This window comes from Schistocerca gregaria, chromosome X (genome assembly GCF_023897955.1).
Source record: "Schistocerca gregaria isolate iqSchGreg1 chromosome X, iqSchGreg1.2, whole genome shotgun sequence".
Classification (NCBI taxonomy): Eukaryota; Metazoa; Arthropoda; class Insecta; order Orthoptera; family Acrididae; genus Schistocerca; species Schistocerca gregaria.
This window is the reverse complement of record NC_064931.1, coordinates 568189371-568211448: the sequence shown is the minus strand read 5'-3', so window position 1 is coordinate 568211448 and position 22078 is coordinate 568189371. Positions and strand designations below refer to the sequence as shown.

General features: G+C 36.6%; 1 protein-coding gene across 1 annotated transcript in view; it reads left to right on the top strand.

Annotated features, from left to right (window-relative positions):
• Positions 1-21663, top strand: part of LOC126299343 (protein tyrosine phosphatase domain-containing protein 1-like) — a 584390-nt gene extending 562727 nt beyond the window's left edge. Inside the window, exon 13 of the mRNA XM_049991191.1 lies at positions 21302-21663. Coding sequence (XP_049847148.1) covers positions 21302-21390 — 89 coding nt within the window. The 3' untranslated portion in view covers positions 21391-21663. The remainder of the gene's footprint in view (positions 1-21301) is intronic.
• Positions 21664-22078: the final 415 nt, after the last annotated feature.

Sequence of the window (22078 nt, the reverse complement as noted above, 5' to 3'; positions counted from 1 at the left end):
CAGATGGGGTTTTTAAGTGATATACCACCTACTGTCCTTTTTTTGGAGGGGGGACAGGGGGGGGGGGGGGGGAATTACACACTTACTATATCCAAAAATTCATGTAATGAGTAGAAGGAGTTGCCATTAAGAAATTCTTTTAATTTCCTTTTAAATGCTATATGGCTATCGGTCAGACTTTTGATGCTATTAGGTAACTGACCAAAGACTTTAGTGGACGCATAATTTACCCCCTTCTGAGACAAAATTAGATTTAACCTTGAGTAGTGAAGATCATCCTCTCTCCTAGTGTTGTAGACATGTACACTGCTATTACTTTTGGATTCGTTCAGATTGTTAATAACAAATTTCATAAGTGAATATACATATATATTGTGAGGCTACAGTGAATATCTCTAGCTCTTTAAATAAGTGTCTGCAGGATGATCTTGGATGAGCTCCAGCAGTTATTCTGATTACACACTTTTGTGCAATGAACACACTTTTACTCAATGATGAGTTACCCCAGAAAATGATGCCATACGAAAGCAGAGAATGAAAATAGGTGTGGTAAGCTAATTTACTGAGATGTATAGCACCAAAATTATCAATTACCCTAATAGCATAAGTAGCTGAACTCAAACGTTTCAGCAGATCTTCAGTGTGTTTTTTCCAGTTCCACCCCTCATCAATGCATACACCTAGAAATTTTGAATATTCTACCTTAGCTACCGATTTCTGATTGAAGTCTATATTTATTAATGGTGTCATTCCATTTACTATGTGGAACTGTATATGCTGTGTTTTGTCAAAGTTTAATGAGAGTCCATTTGCAGAGAACCACTTAATGATTTTCTGAAAAACATCGTTTACAATTTCACCAGTCATTAATATATATTAAGAACAGCAGAGGACCCAAGACTGAACCTTGCAGCACCCCATTCTTGATTGTTCCCCAGTTTGACAAATCACCAGTTTTTTGCATATTATGTGAACTGCTTATTTCAACTTTCTGCATTCCTCCAGTTAGGTATGATTTAAACCATTTGAGTGCTGTACCATTCATACCACAGTACTTGAGCTTATCTACAAGTATTCCATGATTCACATAGTCAAAAGCCTTTGAGAGATCACAAAAAATCCCAACAGGTGACTTCTGGTTACTCAGAGCATTTAATATTTCATTAGTGAAAGTATATATAGCGTTTTCCATTGAAAAACCTTTCTGGAAACCAAACTGACATTTTGTTAAAACTTTATTTTTACAAAGGTGTGAAGTTGCTCTACAATACATTACTTTTTCAAGAATTTTGGATAAGGCAGTCAGAAGAGAGATTGGGCAGTATTTGTTGACATGAGACGTATCCCCTTTTTTATGCAGTGGTATAACAATCACATACTTCAGCCTATCTGGGAAAATACCCTGCTTCAGAGAGCTATTACATATATGTCTAAGAATCCCACTTATCTCTTGGGAACAAGCTTTTATTATCCTGCTGGAAATGTCATCAATTCCATGTGAGCTTTTATTCTTCAGAGAGTTTACTAACTTCCTAATTTCAGAAGGAGAGGTGGGTGGAATTTCAATTGTATCAAATGGTGTCGGTAAGGCCTCTTCCATTAACTGCCTTGCTTCTTCTAATGACCATTTAGAGCCTATTTTCTCTACAACATTTAAAAAATGATTATTCAAAATGTTTTCAACTTCCGGCTTGTTGTTTGTCAAGTTTCCATTCGCTTTGATGGTAATGCCGTCATCCTGTACTCTTGGTTGCCCTGTCTCCCTTGTAATAATATTCCAAATTGTTTTGATTTTGTTATCAGAGGTATTAATCTCAGACATGATGCACATGCTTCTGGACTTTTTAATAACCTTTCTTAAGGTAGCACAATGGTTTTTATAGTATTTGGCGGTTCCTGCATCATTGCTCTTTCTTGTTGTTAGATACAGTTCCCTTTTGTGGTTACAAGATAGTTTTATTCCTTTAGTAAGCCAAGGTTTTTTGCAAGGTTTCTTATAATTAGATTTAACTACTTTCTTGGGGAAACAGTTTTCAAATTCTCTTACAAGTGTATCATGAAATAAGTTATATTTTAAATTAGCATTGGGTTCCTTGTACACCTTATCCCAGTCTAACTGCTGAAGATCTTCTCTGAAATTTCTAATTGTTGAGTCATTAATTGAACGCACAACTTTGGAGGGTAGTTTTGAATTACTGAATGGAGCTATGTCATATACTGTAAGTAGCTGAGCACCATAATCAGAAAGACCATTCTCAACAGGACAAGAATTTGTGTTTTTAAACTTATCTTGGTCTATAAAAGTGTTATCTATCAATGTGCTGCTGTCCTTTACTACCTGAGATGAAAAATTAATGACAGATATCAAATTGAAAGAACCGAGCAAGACTTTCAGGTCATTCTTCCTATTAAACTCTTTCAGTGAATCAACACTGAAGTCCCCACAAATAATAATTTGTTTTCCACTATCTGACAGATAGCACAACAAGGTATCCAAGTTTTCCAGGAATAAATGAAATTTTCCTGAAGGGGGCCTATATACTGTCACAATTATAAAAGAGCCCTCCTTCAGTTTAAGTTGGCAGGCACATGCTTCTATATGTTGTTCTAGATAAAACTTTTTGTGTCTAATCTTTTTACACATTGATAACTTTTAACATATATGGCATCTCCTCCTCTCACCTCATTTACTCTACTCATATGTGCAGCTAGTTTATTAAATAAATTGTTGCCCCTATTAAAGTTCCAACTCTTGTAGTAGACTTCACAGGAGCTGAACTTGCTCACTGGATGTTTTTGATCAAAGGAACAAAATGGACAACAAGGATTCAATGTAAGTTTCATACTGAGTACCATACGGCACCTCTTAGAAGGCCTACAGTTCACTTCTGGCATCATAATTTCCTTCAGACTTATTGTAGCATTCATCATAAGAAATATCCAGATCACCAACAAGTTTCGGAGACTGTCATCTTGTGAGTGAGAGGCAATTTTGTTCGCAGTCCCAGGAAATCAACACACCATGTTTTGCAAGAGGTTGGAGTTCCTCAATCAACTATCTGAGGACTCTTACACCAAAAAAAAAAAAAAAAAAAAAAAAAAAAAAAAGCATCTGGAGCCATACAGACTGACATTGTTATTGGTGGAGCAACATCTCACTACCTCATGAGAATTTGATATAATCTCAATAATGGCATTAGAGGTAACTAGATTTGTTCAGGGGACAAATTGCATGGCCATCCCATTCTCCAGAATTTACTCCCTTGATTTTGTTTTCTTTGGCATTTCTTTAAAGACCAGGTGTATGTTCCACAATTACCAGTGGATCTTTAAGAGCTAAGAGGTAAAATTATTTCCACAGCTGTGGAAGTGACTCCAGATATGCCAAACAGAGTATGGCAAGAAACTGAATTCAGATGGAACATTTGCTGTATGACCAGTGGCACTCACATTCCCCCAAAGTGAAACTTAAAGTGGAAGCTGAAGTGAAATCAAATGAATTGGATGAAACTTGCAGTATTTTGCTACAATATTACATGTCTATTACATGAATAAGGCTTCTCCATAAAATTCTGTATGTCAGTAAGGCTTCAAAGTCCTTTTACAACCACCCTCTATATGTCCCCCTGAGGATCTGACAAGATAATCGATAATTTGTAGTAGATGATACATCAGTTGACAACTTGTCCACAACATTTTATATAGCTCACGCCAAATTTTTTAACCATAGCTTTTAAAGCATTAAGACAAACTAAGAAACCATCTAGGCATTTAAGTAAACATCAGCATTCTGTAGTGGAAATTGGGGTGTAAGTAGACTGTCAACCAAAATATGTACTCATGATCATAAATGAAACAAACTTTATAACTGCTATTCAGTTTCACTGGCAAAATTAAACTACATTATAAACTAACCACACTAAAAACTTTAATTACATCCCAGTCAGTAACACATTTGAAAAAAATCTCTGAATAACTAAATTTAAGCCCGCATCATGGTCGTGCGGTGGCGTTCTCGCTTCACACGCCCTGGTTCCCGGGTTCGATTCCCAGCGGGATCAGGGATTTTCTCTGCCTCGTGATGGCTGGATGTTGTGTGATGTCCTTAGGTTAGTTAGGTTTAAGTAGTTCTAAGTTCTAGGGGACTGATGACCATCGATGTTAAGTCCCATAGTGCTCAGAACCATTTTTTTTTAAACTAAATATACATGACACACAAACAATCTAAACTTAATACTGTCTAGTAAAACATGGAGAAACATATCTGCACATTTAATCCTAATGTACAAGAGAAAATTAACAATATCAGTATAAAATAATGTTTGACAGGTTAGCAGAGTAGTTGAAGAGCAGATGAAGTACATAAAATGAAAATGAAAAAAGTGTACTATATTGCTGAGAGACCAGTGCTCACTAAGCACATAATTCACATATGAGGGTGGTTTGAAAAGTTCTCGGAACCACCATGAAGGGTCAGCGCTAGCGCAAAAAGTTGTTAATGTGATATTCACTGGACTGTTGCCTGTAAACATGTGCCACATCAGTACTCTTGGGAGGCAGCTGTGGCAGCGATGTGGCTCTGTTGTTGTACCCACATAGTTATTTTCAAAGATGGAAAAAATCGAGATTTGAGCAGTTATTAAGTACTTCATAAACAAAGGTATGAAAGCAAAGGACATCATGCTGATTTCCAGAATACACTGAGGGACTGTGCTCCTTGATATTCAACTGTCACCAAGTGGACAAATGACTTTAAATTTGGTTGGGACAGCTTGGACGATGATCTCCACAGTTGTTGGCCGAGATGTGTCAGTAATCCAGAAATCATTGCAAAAGTGCACAAAATGGTCATGAAGGATCACCAATTGAAAGTGCATGATATTGCTCACGCTTCTGAAAGGGTATATCACATTTTAACTAAAGAATTAGAAATGAAAAATTATCTGCAAGATGTGTGCTGTGACTCTTGATGCTGGATCAAAAACATGTGTGCCATTGCCATGGCAAAATCTCATGAACTAAGGTATGAATTGTTGCCACACCCACCTTATTCATCTGATAGCTCTCCATCAGACTTCCATCTCTTTCCAAAGCTGAAAATTTTTCTAGGTGTGTGAAGATTCACTTCAAATGAAGAACTGATAGCCAGAGTTGACAAGTATTTTGCAGTTCTGAAGGAAACTCATTTTTGAGATGGGATCAAGGCACTGGAACATTGTTGGACCAAGTGCATTAATCTACATGGAAACTACATTGAAAAATTTAAAAAAATCAGTGATGTAAGTACTTTTCTTCTATTCCGTCTGAGAACTTTTCAAATCACCCTCATAGAATATAATCCCCCTAGATAACTCAAATACTGTGATATACTCAAGACATCATTTTTCTGCACAATCTGGCTGCACTTCTCACCTGCATCTGTTAGCAAATTTATGTTTTCAGAGAACAGTGTTGAAAGTCTTTGAATAACATAAAACTGATATTGAAAGACTTTTCCTTTTTTCTATACAAGAGGACAGCTCTGATGGCTCACTGCAGGTCAGGAGTCTCTGCTGAGGAAGTATGTGGTGCAGCTGAAGAAGGACCATTAATGGTTACAATGATTTCTTTATTGAGGTTTGTTTGGAATAATTGGCATGTCTTGCTCAGTGCAGCAGCATCTGGCTGCTAACTGTGCAACTCATGAGCTGCAGTCACTACTGCATTGCTGTGCTCATGGTGACAGTGTGGTCATCGGCTGTCATTGCCTGGATGTCAAATACTTCAGGGGTCAGAGCATAGTGGTCTTCTGTTAGTACCCAGCCAAGGGCAGATACAGTTAGATCTGCCATCATAGTCTCAGAATGGCAGCCAAGTGTGGGGCTGCCCCTGGCACCCAGATGCTTAGGCAGCTTGTCACAGTGTGTGTCCTGGCTGGGGCAGAATTATCTCCATCATCAAGGTAGTGCAGAGTAGCACAAGCTCAATGTCACATTACTGCCCAGTTGTTTGATGATGATGATTTTGTATGATCACATTTAAATGCTGCTTCTCCATGCTGGTGCCATGGCAACTTTGGCATTAGTGGATCACATGGAATGCTCTTGACTGGGATAAAGTTTCAGTCATTGTAATTGGGCTGCAATATCTCCCTGAAGGATTGCATGCCATTGGCACATGTAGTCTGTCAACAGAGAGATAGTTTTAAAGTTACTGATAGGCCCTACTTTGGAATGGCGTGACTCCACCTTGCTGCTGGAATGCAAATCTCATTTATAACTTTAGCACCTTACATTTCCACCCTTCCACAAACAATATTTCACCTTCAAATTTTGCTGGAACATACACACTGGTTTATTCAGAATTATTTACTTGTCATATTTCCACCTCCTTTCATGACATCACTTTGTCCTTTGCACTATTAACATTTTCTCTCAACCACTGAGCCCATTTAATCTCATTTGCACATGTTTTACACTTTTTACTTCAAGTCACTTTTAGTTCTGTTAGGAGCTTCATCATTTCACCTCATGGGAGGGTAATGGGGATCAGGAATGCATTCTAACCTGCTTAATTCTTGCATACGGAATTTGTGTCACCCACATTTGCATATTACTTACATGACATTCCTCTAACAGATTGAGTAGGAGTCTCAAGTGCAACATTAAATCATACCTTTCGTGTATATGAACAATATGACATGCTATCTGAGGTTCACATAAATAAAGTAGGCACCCCTTGACCTGTACATTTCTCTTTTCATTAATCTACCTGTATTCTATCCCTTTACATTAGTGCTATGACCTAGCAAATAGTGAAAAAGTATCTGCAAGTTCATGCTAATAGCTGACAGTTTATCATTATCGACTAACAAGGAGAATAAATATACTGTGGGCTACATTCTACCATAACCTAGGCTGATCAGAACTCACCTATGCAAACAGAATGCTTAGTGATACTGGCCTGTGTCGATCATGTGGTTTGTGCACCACCCTTTTGCTCCATATTCTTGCTGTTGTTGTCATGGTCTTCATGCTACTCTGTTCTGTGTGAGCCTCTTCAACTACTGCAACCTACGTCTTTCTGAACATGCTTGCTGTATTCATCCCATGTCTTTCCTGTATGATTTTTACCCACCACACTTCCCTCCAATACTAAATTGGTGATTCCTTGATGTCTCACAATGCATCCTATCAACTGATCCTGTCTTTTGGTCAAGTTAAGCCACAAATTTCTTGTCTACCCAGTTTTGTTCAGTACTTCCTCATTAGTTACATGATTGACACACCTAATCTCCAGCATTCTTCTACAGCACAACATTTCAAAAGCTTATTTTCTCTTCTTTTCTAAACTGTTTCACTTCCATACATGGTTATACTCCATGCAAATAGTTTCAAAAAGGACTTCCTGACACTTGAATCTATACTTGATGTTAACAAATTTCTCTTTTTCAGAAATGATTTTTTTGCCACAGTCAATCTACATTTTATATCTTCTCTACTTCAGCCATCATCAGTTATTTTTCTGCCCAAATGTCAAAACACATTTACTACTTTAAGTGTCTTGTTTCCTAATATGATTCCCTTGGCGTCATCTGATTTAATTCAACTACGTTCCATTACCCTTGTTTTGCTTTTGTTGATTATTCACCTTGCATCCTCCTTTCAAGAGACTGTCCACTCCATCCAGTTGCTCTTCCAAGTCTTTGCTGTCTCTGACTGAATCACAGTGTCATCAGCAAACCTCAAAGTTTTTATTTCTTCTCCCTGAACTTTAATTCCTATTCCAATTTTTTCTTTGGCTTCTTTTACTGCTTGTGCAATTTACATATTGAATGAGATGCAGACAAGCTACGACACTGTCTCACTCCCTTCTCAACCACTGCTTCCCTTTTGTGCCCTTTGACTCTTATAACTGCTATCTGGTTTTGTACAAGTCATGTATAGCCTTTCACTCCCCATGCTTTACCCCTGTTGCCTTCAGAATATCAAAGAGATTATTCCAGACAACATTGCCAAAAGTTTGCTCTAATATTACAAATGCTATAAATGTAGGATTGCCTTTCCTCAAACCATTTTCTAAGATAAGTATTGCCTTGCATGTTCCTACATTTCACTGGAATCCAAACTGTTCTTCCCTGAGGTCATCTTCTACCAGTTTTTCCATTCTTCTGTAAAGAAATCGTGTTAGTATTTTGCCTCACTAAACTGTTAGTTCAGCAATTTTCACAACTGTGACCAACTGCTTTCTTTGGAATTGGAATTACTTCATTCCTCTTGAAGTGTGACTGTATTTTGCCTGTCTCGAACATCTTGCACAGCAGATGGAAAAATTTCAGTAGTTGTGATGAAATGTTATCTAACCCCGCGTCCTTGTTTCAACTTACATCTTTCAGAGTTTTGTCAAATTCTTCTCACAGTATCATATCTCCCATCTCATACTCATCTACATCCACTTCCCTTTCTATAATATTGCTTTCAAGTTCATCTCCCTTGTATTGACACAATATATACCCCTTCCACTCCTCAGCTTTGGCTTCTTTGCTTAGGACTGGTTTACCATCTGAGCTCTTAATATTCGTACAGCTGCTCCTCTTTTCCCCAAAACCTGCTATTATTTTTTAATAGGTGATATCTATCTTTCCCCTGGTGAAATATGCTTCTAAATCCTTATATTTCTACTTTACCCATTCCTACTTATCAATTTTGTATTTCCTGTCATTCTCGTTTTTTAAACATTTGTATTTCTTTTCACCTGCTTCATTTGCTGCATTTCTAAATTTCCCCTTTCATCAATTAATTTCTGTATCTCTAATATTATCCAAGGATTTCCACTAGGCCTTGTCTTTTTACCTATTTGATCCTCTGCTGCATTCACTGTTCCACCTCTTAAAGCCAGCCATTCATATTCTGCTGTATACCTTTCCCTGTTCTAGTTGATTGTTGCCTAATGTTCTCTCTAAAACTCTCAACAAACTCTGGTTCTTTCAAGTTATCCAGGGCTCATCTCCTTCATTTCCTACCGTTTTCCAATTTCTTCAGTTTTAATCTCCAGTTTATAAGTGCCTATCTTGGTTATGATAATGCTTTCACAGTTCATGCTCTTCATAGCACCTTACCTGCATTCCTATTTTCTTATTCATTATGAAACATACTCCTATTTTCTTATTCATTATTAAACATACTCCTGCATTACCGCTATTTGACCTTGTATTTATAACCATGTATTCGCCTTATGAGAAGTCCTGTTTCTCTTGCCCCCAAACTTCACTAATTCCCATTGCATCACACTTCAACTTATCCATTTCCCTTTTTAAATTTTCTAATCTACCTACCTGGTTAATGGATCTAACATTCCATGCTCTGACTGTAGAATGATAGTCTTGTTTTCCGTGATGAGACATCTTCCTCAGTAGTCCCCACCTGGGGATCTGAATGGAGGATTATTTTACCTCTGGAATATTCTATCCAATAGGATGCCATCATCATTTAACCATACAGTAGAGCTGCATGTCCTTGGCAAAAATTAAGGCTGTAGTTTCCCCTTGCTTTCAGCCATTTTGAGTACAAACACAACAACGCTGTTTTGGTTGACATTACAAGTCAATCGTCCTGACTGTTGGCTCTGCAACTATTGGAAAGGCTGCTGTGTCTCTTCAAGACCCACAAATTTGTGTGGCCTCTCAACAACAGGTACTCCTTCATTGTGGCTGTACCTATTGTAAAGCTGTCTGTATCACTAAGGCATGCAAGCCACCCTACTGATTGCAGTGGTTCATGTGCGGGGGAAGGGTAGGGGGAGGGGTTGGGCCATATTCTTATACTTTAGAATCTGGAATTTTTTAGCCCTGTATTGATTTCTGAATTAATTCCTCTTGCTCTAAAAATATCCAGTAGCCTTGCTTCAAAAACTCTCTGATACTACTGCCATTGTCCCAGCTGCAGGTTCCATACCAGCCCAACCTGTGCTGTACAATAGTCCTATAATTCTCTCAACTACAAGCACTATAAAAAAACCGTCTGTGATGTAAAATAACCATGTGACTTCTCAGCTACAGGCCTTCACCAGCCCCATATATGCTGCTAATTTTTTTTTTTTGCCCCCCCCCCCCCCCCCATATCTCTTCCAACATCTGACGGATTTTCCCACTATGTCACTTCTTTCACTTGGTTGGCTGCTGCTGCTGGAACTGCTGTTATCATGAACATTGGTTCTCAAGAGATCTGGAGTGGTTTAACTGACGACATCATGGTCAATGACACATCTCATATCCATGTGATGTAGCAGGGCTTTGGCTGTTTTGAGACAATGCCAGATGATGTGAAGACAATAAAACCAACCAAATGATACTGTTGTGACTCTTAATTCTAGTTATAATCCAGGAAGTGACAATTTCTTCATTCCCCCTTACCTGCCATAACTCTGCCTGTAATTGAGCTACTTGATTTATTAACCACTGAACAGCATCTTGAGCTGAAACTTTCACCTCCATATTGCCTTCTTATTACCAACCCAACTATCAGTATTCCCAAAAAGTGAAAGGAATAGGAAATGATAGGGAAAAAACCATACATGCTCAAACAGAAGTTAAAATTCAGAACATACTCATATTGTTGTGTAGGACGTCCCTGCTCCAGAAGAATCTTGGTTCTGGCTGTCTGTCTTAGTCTTTATCTTCATCCTCAGTAGTTGTTCTGACATCAGTTATAACAGGACAGTTTTGATTGCTTAGTGTGAACTAGGATTCTCTGCTGAAGAAGTATAATGTGCAGCTGAAGAAAGACCAGTGATGGTTATAATAACTTCTTTATTGGGGCTTATTTACAGTCACTAGTGTATGTCCCAGTGAATATGCCACAGTTTCCCCATTGCTGTGGCCTCTAGCTGCTAACTGCACACCTCTGCTGCTGCAGTCATTGCTGCATTGTCATGCTCACTGTGACAGTGTGGCCATCAGTTGTTGCTGTGAAGATGTCATGATGCATCTCGCTTCAGGGTTTGGAGCATAGTGGTCTTCTGTTGGCACCCTAGTGAGGGCAGAGATATCTGGATCCTCTCATCATACTCTCAGGATGATGACCAAGTGTGGGGCTGTCCCTAGCACCCAGATGCTTAGATGACGAGCAGCAGTTCATGTTCCAGTTAAGGCAGAAGCATCTGCATCATTGGTATGGTGCACAGTAGCACAGGCTTGACATGACATTACTACCCAGCTGTTTGACGATGATGATGAGTTGGTTCACACACACTTAAATACTGCTTCTCACTTCTCCATGCTGATATCAAGGTAACATTTGGCCATTTGAATCTTTTAGCTGGGGCTGATGATCCAGTTATTGTAATTGGGCTGCAATAGTTCCATGCATGCTTGCTCAGTGTTGGTATATGTAATTTGTCAACACCGAAGTGGTTGTGAAGCCACAGATGAAGCAGTCCACTTACCAACACTTGACTTTGGCGTAACCTGATTCCACCTTGGCACTGCACTACTAGTTCTAAGTCTTCTTTATGACTGCACCCTTTAACATATAGTGCATAGCTAAACTATACTCTATAAACTTGTCTTTAAATTTGACAATAAGCAAAGTGTTTCTGCTAATTTTTACAAATATTTTATCAAAATATTCATGTTCATTACTATACAAGTTTGAGACACATAGCTTTTTTTTTTACAATTTATAGTCAGGTCTATTGGATTTATGTCTTCTCCATTAACAAATCTCTTAATATGAAATAGAACAGAATAGAAGTTTATTGTCTTGTAACATACAATTTCAAGCCATTGACTTAATGTGGAGGAAACTCATCAAAACACAAAAACTGGTTTACAGTTTTGCTTATGATATTGGTGATATAATATATGGTGCTGAATAATTAATTAATTAAGCAATTAATAATTTTTCTTCAAAAGTAGCAAACTTTTAAAAATTAACAGTCCTAAGCACTTGCTCTCTCCTGCTCAAATTTTTAGGTTGTCATTTATGGATTCTTCCACTGAAAAGTAACATTTTTGCACTAGTTTGTCACATTAAGGTTTTTTTCAGTGTTTCTAAATTTATGCTGAGCAGTTCTCATCCTTTCACTTTTTTATAAATTTTCATACCAATGTAATGTGGAGTTTGAGCATAAAGTTTTAAACAGTGGGTGGGGAGCATAAAATTATTTTGATTTCTGTTCTTGTAAACATGTTGAAAATGATTTACTACAAATAAATTAGGGTTACTGTGTACAAAGATAATCAACTCATATATGTATAGTGAGCAAACACTTAATATACTAAGATTTTTTAGGAGTGGGCAACATGATTTTCTTCGCCCTACATTGTGCATACTTCTAATGATGTTTTTCTGAAGTTTTAGCATTCGACACATATGGATTCAGTAACCGCAAAATACAGTTCCATACATTATTACTCATTCAAAGTAGCTGTGGTATATTACTTTTCTTATGCTGATACTGGTAGTATTGGGAAGGAGTGTATAGTGTGTCAATACAAGGGAGATGAACTTGAAAGCAATATTATAGAAAGGGAAGTGGACGTAGATGAATATAAGATGGGAGATATGATACTGTGAGAGGAATTTGACAAAACTCTGAAAGATGTTAAGTTGAAACAAGGACCTGGGGTTAGATAGCATTTCATCACAATTACTGAAATTTTTCCACCTTGAGCATATTCACTTAATCATTTGCAAGATATATATGTATATATATGTGATCCTCGTGATAGATTTTAATCTAGTTGTATTCCTAGAATATTCACAAAGCTGTTCAGAAATTTGAGCTGGATTTACAATTGTTTTATCCTCTATCTTGATTTCAGAAATATCATGGCCTCTAGCAGTGGCACCTGTTTCAGCTTTGATCACTGACCATAATGCCTTATGTAGCAAATCTTTTTCTTGCACTGGAGATTTTTATTCATTCAGTAATCCACTTTACTTTATTTCCTACTTTTTATATGTACAATAAGGGAAAAGTTTCATTAAGTAGCAAAATTTTCAGAGCATGACGTACTATAATATGTAGCCCACTCCATCTTATTTAATCTATGATGGAATAAGTTCATATTTTCTTTGCTGAACTTTAATTTGCTTTAGGTTTTTTTTTGGAGCAAGGTTCTCTTGCTTTCAGTAACTCCATAAACAGAGCATAATAATCAGAAAGTCCTACATCTAAACAAACTTATTTGCCTCATTATCACTACAATTGGTTAAAATGTTATTTATGCGTGCTGCAGACATTTTGTTTACTTCAGTAATATCAGTGAAATTTGCACTGAAACCTGATATTTGAATCGTATCAATGAATTTTGTTGAGTTTTTGGCTTCGCTGGCTAGATCTATGTTGAAATCAGCAGCTATTATGACTCTTTCATTAGTTACTTTTTAAAAAATTTTCAATAGACTCTGGAATTTCGATGCATATGGTTTGATTTACCCCAATACACAAATACAAATGTTTTATTCTACTGTTGAGCATATTTACATGCAATTAGTGTCATAAGTGTTAAAACAATAATAATAATAATAACAATAATACAAACTTGGACAAATTTCATTAACTACAATATAATAATCCAAGATGGGCACAACACATATTTATGCAATTCAGCACCTATATTAAAATACATCTTCTTTGTTGCAGTTTTACACTGTCTTGCTACCTTTTTTTAAAGATAGAACATTATTTTAATTCATTTTCAGATACTTTTTGGTGTGATAAGATCAGTAGCTTTTTGCTACATCTTTTATGTTATTATCAAACATGTAATTACTATGAATTTGAACATTTTGTAAAAACTTTTTTGTATAAGTCTTTATATAGGACAGTGGACCATGCCTTAGTCAGTTGCTATTAAGGATTGCTTATGTAATGTTCTAACAGTCATTGCCATGACAGCCACATGTGGTCATAACACGAAATAGTGCAGGAATAATTATTATGAATTGCTACTCATATAATTTAAATTAGAGCCAGAGAAGTCTTTTTAAGGTGCTAAATTTAACAAGCATTGATAACTGTAAGCTGTTTGTCATTAATTTCTGAAGATAAATGCTCAGTGCACCTTAAACAACTATACTGTCACATTGGTCATTTAATATTATTCCAAGCACTATTCTTGCATCATACTATGTGAGGTACATTAATGTTAGCAGTCGTATAATAATATTATATGAATGCATGGTGTGTGTTCTTTTGGACATGGAATCTGCAGCTGTGGAGGGGGGTGGGGCAGGGGGGAAGAAAAGGGAAGGGAGGGGGGGGGGGGGGGGGAAGAAAAGGGAAGGGATTACTGATGTCAGCTGCATCAGGACATTGTGTGAAATCAGCAGTGATCAGTGAAAATGTGTATCCAACCTCGATTCAAACCCAAGATCTCCTGCTTACTAGACAGGGGCGTTAACCACTGTGCCATCCGGGACACAGTGTTATTGGAACTGCACAGACTATCTCACCACACTTCATGGCCAACCCACACTCCCACTGAACAACATCTATCTGCAGTTCTTGTCCATGTCCTCCCTGCATGGTACTCTGAGATTACTGCAGGAGGACATATCCAAAAGAACACACACATGCATTCATATAATTGATTGCCTCAGATGGGCAATTGGTCCACCTTCTTCACTGCAGCTGCACAAGTGCACCTGACTTCTAGTGGGAATCTCAGAGTAGTGAGCACACAGGAAATGGACAAGGACTGCAGATAGGTGGTAGTTGGTGGGAGTGTTGGTCAGCCATGAGGCATGCTGAGATAGTCTGCACAGTTGTGATAACACTGCCTCTTGGATGACACAGTGTTTAATGCACCTGCCTAGTAATCAGGAGATCCTGGGTTATAATTCTGGTCCAGTACACATTTTTTCTAGTCACTGTCCACATATTGTCCTGATGCAGCTGGCATAAATAATCCCTTCCCTTTCCTTTCATTTCCTTTCTCCACGCCCCCCCCCCCCCCCCCCTCCTCCACAACATCAATATACATATAATGTCTCACAGTTGTGGATTCCGCATGGTGTCTGTTCTTTCAGAAATGTCCAAAAGAATAGACACCACACATTCATATAATTGATTTGCCTAGATGGGCAATGGATCCACCTCCTTCAATGTGGACGCACAAGTATGTCCTACCTGATGGAATCTGAGAGTGGTGAGCATGGAGGAAATGGACAGGAACTGTAGATAGGTGGTGCCTGGTGGGATTGCAGGTTGGCTGTGAGGCATCTGAGATAGTCAGTGCAGTTGCGATAACACTGTGTCCCAGATGGCACAGTAGTTAATGCACCTATCTAGTAAGCAGGAGTTGCTGTGCTCAAACGTCAGTCTGGCACACATTTTAACTTGTTGCTGCTGATTCCCTATAATGTCCTGATGCTGATGCAACTGATGTCAGTAATCTCTTCTCATTCCTTTCCTTTCTCCCCCCCCCCCCCTCCACCTTCAATTTACATATAATCATATAATCTTTGGATAAGGTGAGAACCTAGGGCACAGAACTATCATCTTGTAAGAGTGTGTGTCTCTACTATTCTATGAACATCAAAGGAATACATTGAAAGATGTTGTGGATGAATATAGCACTCTTCAGTGCTCCTTCAACAAGCCATTGAAAGTAACACAGTTTCATACCATCATTCCTCCTTCCCTCCACCCCATCCCCCAGTTATGTTCTTAGCTGATCATTGGAGATGGACCACATAATTATGAGGTACAAGAAAAGACTTCACAATTTAGTTTCCCATAAATGATACTGTCTTAGCTGACATTCTGTATATAAAATTGTTCATGATTTATCATGCAGTCTTCATGTGATCAGCAGTGGCTAGTCGCCTTGTGCAGTCATCCAGACATGAGTCCTAATACCACTTCAGTCCAGGACAACACCAAGAACCATCAATATGTTCCTAAGACAACCATCACTGATAAACATCTAATACCTAATGTGCAATGAGAAGCATCCGGCCTCCCATAGGTCCACAATGTTTCATTATAAATCTATTAATTCCGCAAATAGGACATACAAGGTGAAGAAAAATTTGAACTATTGGACTTCGTTGTGCAATTCCTCACATACTAGCAGTACAAAAATGTCTCTCACAAAATTTTGTCCTCCACATATTTCGGGCAGTAAATGGACATCAAAGATTGACAATCTGGTAACACTGTAATCACATGTACAGTCACTTAACTCTGTCAGCATATAGTACTAGTGCTGTGCAGTTGATGCAGTGGATAACCTTTTGGGTTGGCATATAGGATGTCGAGGATTCAATTCTAGGTTGAGGTTTATTTGTTTTTATTTGTTAAATGTAGTCTGTGTGGTATGGTATCTGGTGTCTTAATCATCATACAGTGAGTACAGTGAGTCTTCTACAAAACATCTGAAGTAAGGTACTATGAACACAGAAATGGAAGTACAATCATTTTCACTGGTCAGCTTGTAAAAACAAGCCTTTTGCATGTCATATATGCGAATTGTTTCACACCATTGCATCTACTATATTCTGAACTGGTTTTGTGTGTACCCTCCCATAATGATCCCATCAGTTAATCCCAGCTATTATTATATCCACGTTCAAGTCCATTACATTTTGTTACTGCCTTACATCATCAGTAGGGCTAGCAACATGCTTTGCAAATAATTTCAATGGGACAATTGAGGGAGGGAGCACAGAAAACAGATTTGGTGTCTAGTAGATGTTGTGGCATGAAACAATTCACGTCCACAATATGCAAACAGCTTCTTTAAAAGCTGACCAATGAAACAATGGTACATCCATTTCTTTTTTCATAGTATGTAACTGCAAATGTCACTGTAATCACTGTATGATGATACTGTACCATGCAGACTACATTTAGCTAATAAAAGCAAATATGCCCCCACCCAGAATCAAACCCTCGACCTTCTGCATGGAAACCCAAAACGCTATCCACTGCATTAACCGCACAGCACTGAGCTGTGTGCTGAAAGAGATATATATGATATGATTATATATGATTACAGTGTTGCCATTCTGCCAATTATTAACATCCATTTACTGCCAGAAATACATGCAGTACGCAATTTTGAGAGGCATTTTTGTATTGCTAGTATGTGAGAGATCGCACAGTGAAGTCTGAGTGCATGAAATTTTTCTTCTCCATGTATATCAAAGCTGGTCTAACATGTCTATACTGTGTACTAATCCATGCTCAAAGCAGCAGACTATATTATTAGTAAGCAAAATAGAGTTGCTGTGTACACTTTTTTTCTCAGATTTGGTTCTCATTCAATTTGCAGCAAAGCACTTTGAATTAGTGCCTTTAACATTGTCTGTGTCCCACAAAAGTACAATGTTTCCACCATAGATCCTTTTAGGAGGTCGTTTTTCATTTTCCACTACTGTAATATTTGGGGCCAATAAATTTTCTTTCTTTGTTAGCTGCATATGATGAGCATACTTGCACAAAAAGATAATTACTTTCAAAAGTAAAAAAAATAAAAAAATAAAAATGCATTTCTATTTATATCATGCACTGTGAGAAGGTATTGTTCTGCACTATTATTATTTAGAGTAACAGGCATTGCCAAACCTGGTGCTCCCCTTATTTAATTAGTAACTAGTTGTGAAAACTTAGTTAAGACTGTAACATGCTGTGTGCTGATAGGTGGAGCAAATGACATATTCAAAAATGAAAGCCAACTAATAACAGAGGTACTTCAAACAACTCTAAAAAAAACTGTCAGATCTAAATTTAAAGGTTCTCATTGTAAGTGTGCCACACAGACATGATCTAATCAATGAATCATGTGTAAACAAAGAAATAAAGTCAACAAATTATAAATTTAGGAAGATCTGCTGTGCTTTTAAGTGTACAACTTTTGTGGATGCAAACAGCTCAGTGAGAAATCATTTCACGAGGCACAGACAGCAGAGGAACTATTATCGAAAAAAGATGATGGGTGAAAAGATACTAGAAGAAATAAGCCGTATATCAATGGAAAAGTTCCCTAAAATCCCTCTCCAAATGAGGGCAGAAGCAGAAGAAATCAAAACCTTAACAAGAGCAACATTTGCTGAAGCACTAAAAACATCATGTGCTATAGTGAATATTAAAATGTCATCAGCTGCCACAGCTAGTATAAACAATTAATCAGCATGATCCACTTCAAGTAGGAAAAGCAACAGAAACAAGAAGCCTTTGGTACAACAGGATTTTTGGTATCCAGCTATAAAGAAAACTCCAAGTTAACAGTGTTAAATGAAAGGAGAAATACCATTGGTGCACACTCCCCTGTTCTAAAGATTATGACTCTAAGAACAAATATTGTGAACTTGAAATAGTGGTAAGTAACACCCAACCTGATGTCTTGTGTGTTACTGAACACTGGGATAAGGACCATGAAATTAGTAGTATTCATATTAATCCATTTAAACTGGCAAATCATTATAGTAGGAAAATTGCAAAAGGTGGTGAAGTTGGTATTTACCTTAGAAAAGAGTTAGAATTTAAAAAGAGATGTGAAGCAGAGAACTTAAGTATTGAAAAGTTTTTTGAATCAGGTGCTGTCCAGCTACATGGCCTGATGAAAAAAGTCATAGTCAGAAAGTGTATAGGTCACCATGTGGAAACATAGAAGTCTTTTATGATAAATTAGCATTGTTGCTAAATACTTTTTACAAAAAAGAAACTGTGATTATTCTTTGTGATGAATTCAATATTAATGTTCTAGTTGAAAGTCAATAAAAAAGGCAATTTTTGGACATATTAAAGAGTTTCAACATGTCACTACACATAAACAATTCAGCTAGAATAACAAACACCTCCAATAGCCTCATAGATAACATTTTCCCAAATATGCCAACAACTGATATAGAGGTAACAAACATAGATTTACGATTGTCTGACAACAATGCTCTCACCATTGAAATCCCTTTAAGGTCAACGGAAGATAAAGGCGTAAATAATATTTACAAAAGAAACATCTCTGTGGACAGCTGTCATCAGTTCATAAGTATCTTAGAAAATGAAAATTGGTTAGATGTTATGAAACAAACAAGTACAAATGAGGCATGTAGTGTATTTGCATCGATTTATGTGATGAACTTTGAGATGTGTTTTCCAAAGAAACTGACCAGAACCAAGTCTACTGGACACATAAAATCAAGTTCTTGGATGACACTTGGCATTAAGAAATCATGTGAAAACATGAAAAAACTGAATTCAGAGTTGAGGGAGTGTGCAGATGCAAATTTTATAGGATATGTAAAAAGGTATAAGAAAATATACCACAGAGTAATTGCATATGCAGAATCACTAAGTAATGATATGGAAATAAAACAGTCCAGAAATAAAACTAAAATAGCATGGGAAATTGTGAGAAGACAAGGAAATTATTCTAAAAGATGAGGAGAATAAAATGGTAGATAAATATGCCATCTCTAATTATACAAATAATTACTGTTTAAATGTACCCCAGACATTAAGCAGGAACTTTGGGGAGCAGATTAAGATGGAAGCACCCAAGGCAGCCAGCAGTATGATGGCAGTTCCAACAAATGAAAAGAAAGTTTTAAAAGTGATTAAAGTCTCAAGTCCAAGATATCAGCTGGAGTAAATGAGGTGCAAATAATACTAGTAAAGAAAACAGTTAAACAAATAGCTAAACCATTGGTGCACATAGCAAACTTGTCAATGACTGAGGGTGTGTTTCCACAGAAACTGAAAATTTCTAAAGTCACCCTGTTGAAAAAGGGTGATAAGCTTAAAATAGAAAACTACAGACCGGTCTCACTTCTCCCAACTTTATCTAAGATTTTAGAGCAACTAATGAAATATCGAGTCACACATTATCTTAATATCCACACTCTGATAAACAGTAATCAGCATGGATTTCAAGCTGGGCGAAGTACCTGGGTATGCACATTAATGAGAAGATAAGCTGGAAGGACCATGTGGTGAGCTTAGCACTAAAACTAAATTTTAGCATTTTTGTACTCAGAATAATTTCAGGAGTTTGTAGTAATGACTGTACCAGATTAGTATATTTTGGCTATTTTCGGTCCATTGCATCATATGGGATAGTATTCTGGGGAAAAACAAATTGTTGTCTAAATGAGTTTTTCAACTTACAAAAATGCATTATTCGGATAATGACCCAGAGTCCACCTCAAACACATTTAAAGCACTGACAATTTTAACAATTCCATCATTATACATTCTGAAATGTCTGTTGGTGATCAAAAGAAATCAGGACAAAATGAAAACCAATACAGACTATCATAATTATGATACACGGCAATGTAAAGATCTCCACATACAAGCTGTAACAAGGACCTGAAGTATGAAACATGTATGTAATCAGGGCATCAAACTTTTTAATACACTAACAAAACATATGAAAGAGCTGCAAAATGAGGATAGATTTAAAACTGTTATAAAGAATCACATGCTTCACTAATGTTATTAAGTGTAAGTGAATTTTTATGCTCAACTGTATTGGAATATAAAGAACCACATGCTTGACAAATGTTGTTACAGCATAAGTGAATATCTCTGCACAACTGTATAAGAATATATGTTCAAGCTAATGTGACAAATGAAATTACATCAGTGAAGATGTCTGTCAAGCACATAAGAAATTATGTTATAAAAACACTTATTAGTTGTATATTGTATTAAACATAAGATAGATTCATATGAATTCATCACAGATAAAAATTTTGTAAAGATATTATATAGTTGTTTAAATGTATCCTGACAAATACCGTATCACAAATGTGATCATTGGGATGATAATAAATAATTAAATAAATTATGATTGTCATCAAAATAATTATTTCTATATTTAATTGGCATATTCTTGTATTTCTATTTCAGTATTTCACTGGCAGATTTTTATTTTTATTTTTTATTTTTACTGTCATTTCATTTCTATATCAGTTCTCTCATTTGGTCTCATAATTTAACATTGCTCACATTCATATTGTGTCCCTGATTGTATGTGCACTCTGCCTAACCAATTAACACTCACATTGTCTGAACACCAAACCTTTTCATTGGTCCTTTTTTTAGCATCTCCAATTCATCAGGAGTTTTTCTCTTCATTTGTGCTTGATAATCATTTTATACCCTCTTTTCCTCTATTACTGTCTGCATTTAAGTAGCAAAGAGCAGAACATTTCTCAAATAAGCATTTAGATCATAGTTTTAATACCAATAAGTATATCTGGTTTGTGCTTGACTTCTTACCCCTGTGGCTTAAAAATAACTTATTTTATTTATTGTCATTGTGAAGATGAAGATGATGATAAAATCTTACATCTTTATGTTGCAGGTAAAGGATTTAACAGACTTCGTACTGGAACGCGTAAGGTGCTCTTTGAGTTTATGATTAATTTTATGAACCTAATAAGTGATACATGATAGATATCGAATTATATTAATGAACTGGGAAAAAAACATTCTTAAGACAGTTTTTATGTCAAAATTAAACTTTATTCATTTAGTATTTTTGAAATGTAACTATCACATTCTATCTGCAGGGTCATTTGTACAAATGAAAAACAAGTTAATGTATTTTTAATAATGAATTTAATATATTTCTATAAATGGAGCAATTCTTGACTGATGTGCTTATTGGAGCATTACATGACCAAATATAATCAATAAATATTTGTACAATAATGATTTTTATTCAACTATTCTGTTCATTTTTTTACCTTTACCCTCAGTTTCTATAAAAATTATGTATTCCACATTTACACTATTATCATAAAGAAATCTACATGCACTCATTACCATCAGGTAATTCCCATTTTAAATCATTTTCTCCACTATTCATATGTTCACTTTTGTGAAAAAACGAAGATCCTTTAGGATCTCAGCTGCAAAATGTACTATTATTTATAGTGCAGCTGTGCTCTTCAAGTAGAGAGGTGAGAGGAAGTTTTGGCAGGTAAGTATATGGGTTTAAGGGCAAGGAAGAGTAGTCTGTTCTCAATGGTGTTGCAGAAGGAGATGGTAGGGTAGACTGTGAGTGGCATAAGATAACAACAGAAAGGTTATCAGTCCTTCATTAAACAAGTACATATGGTAAATTGATCAGATAATG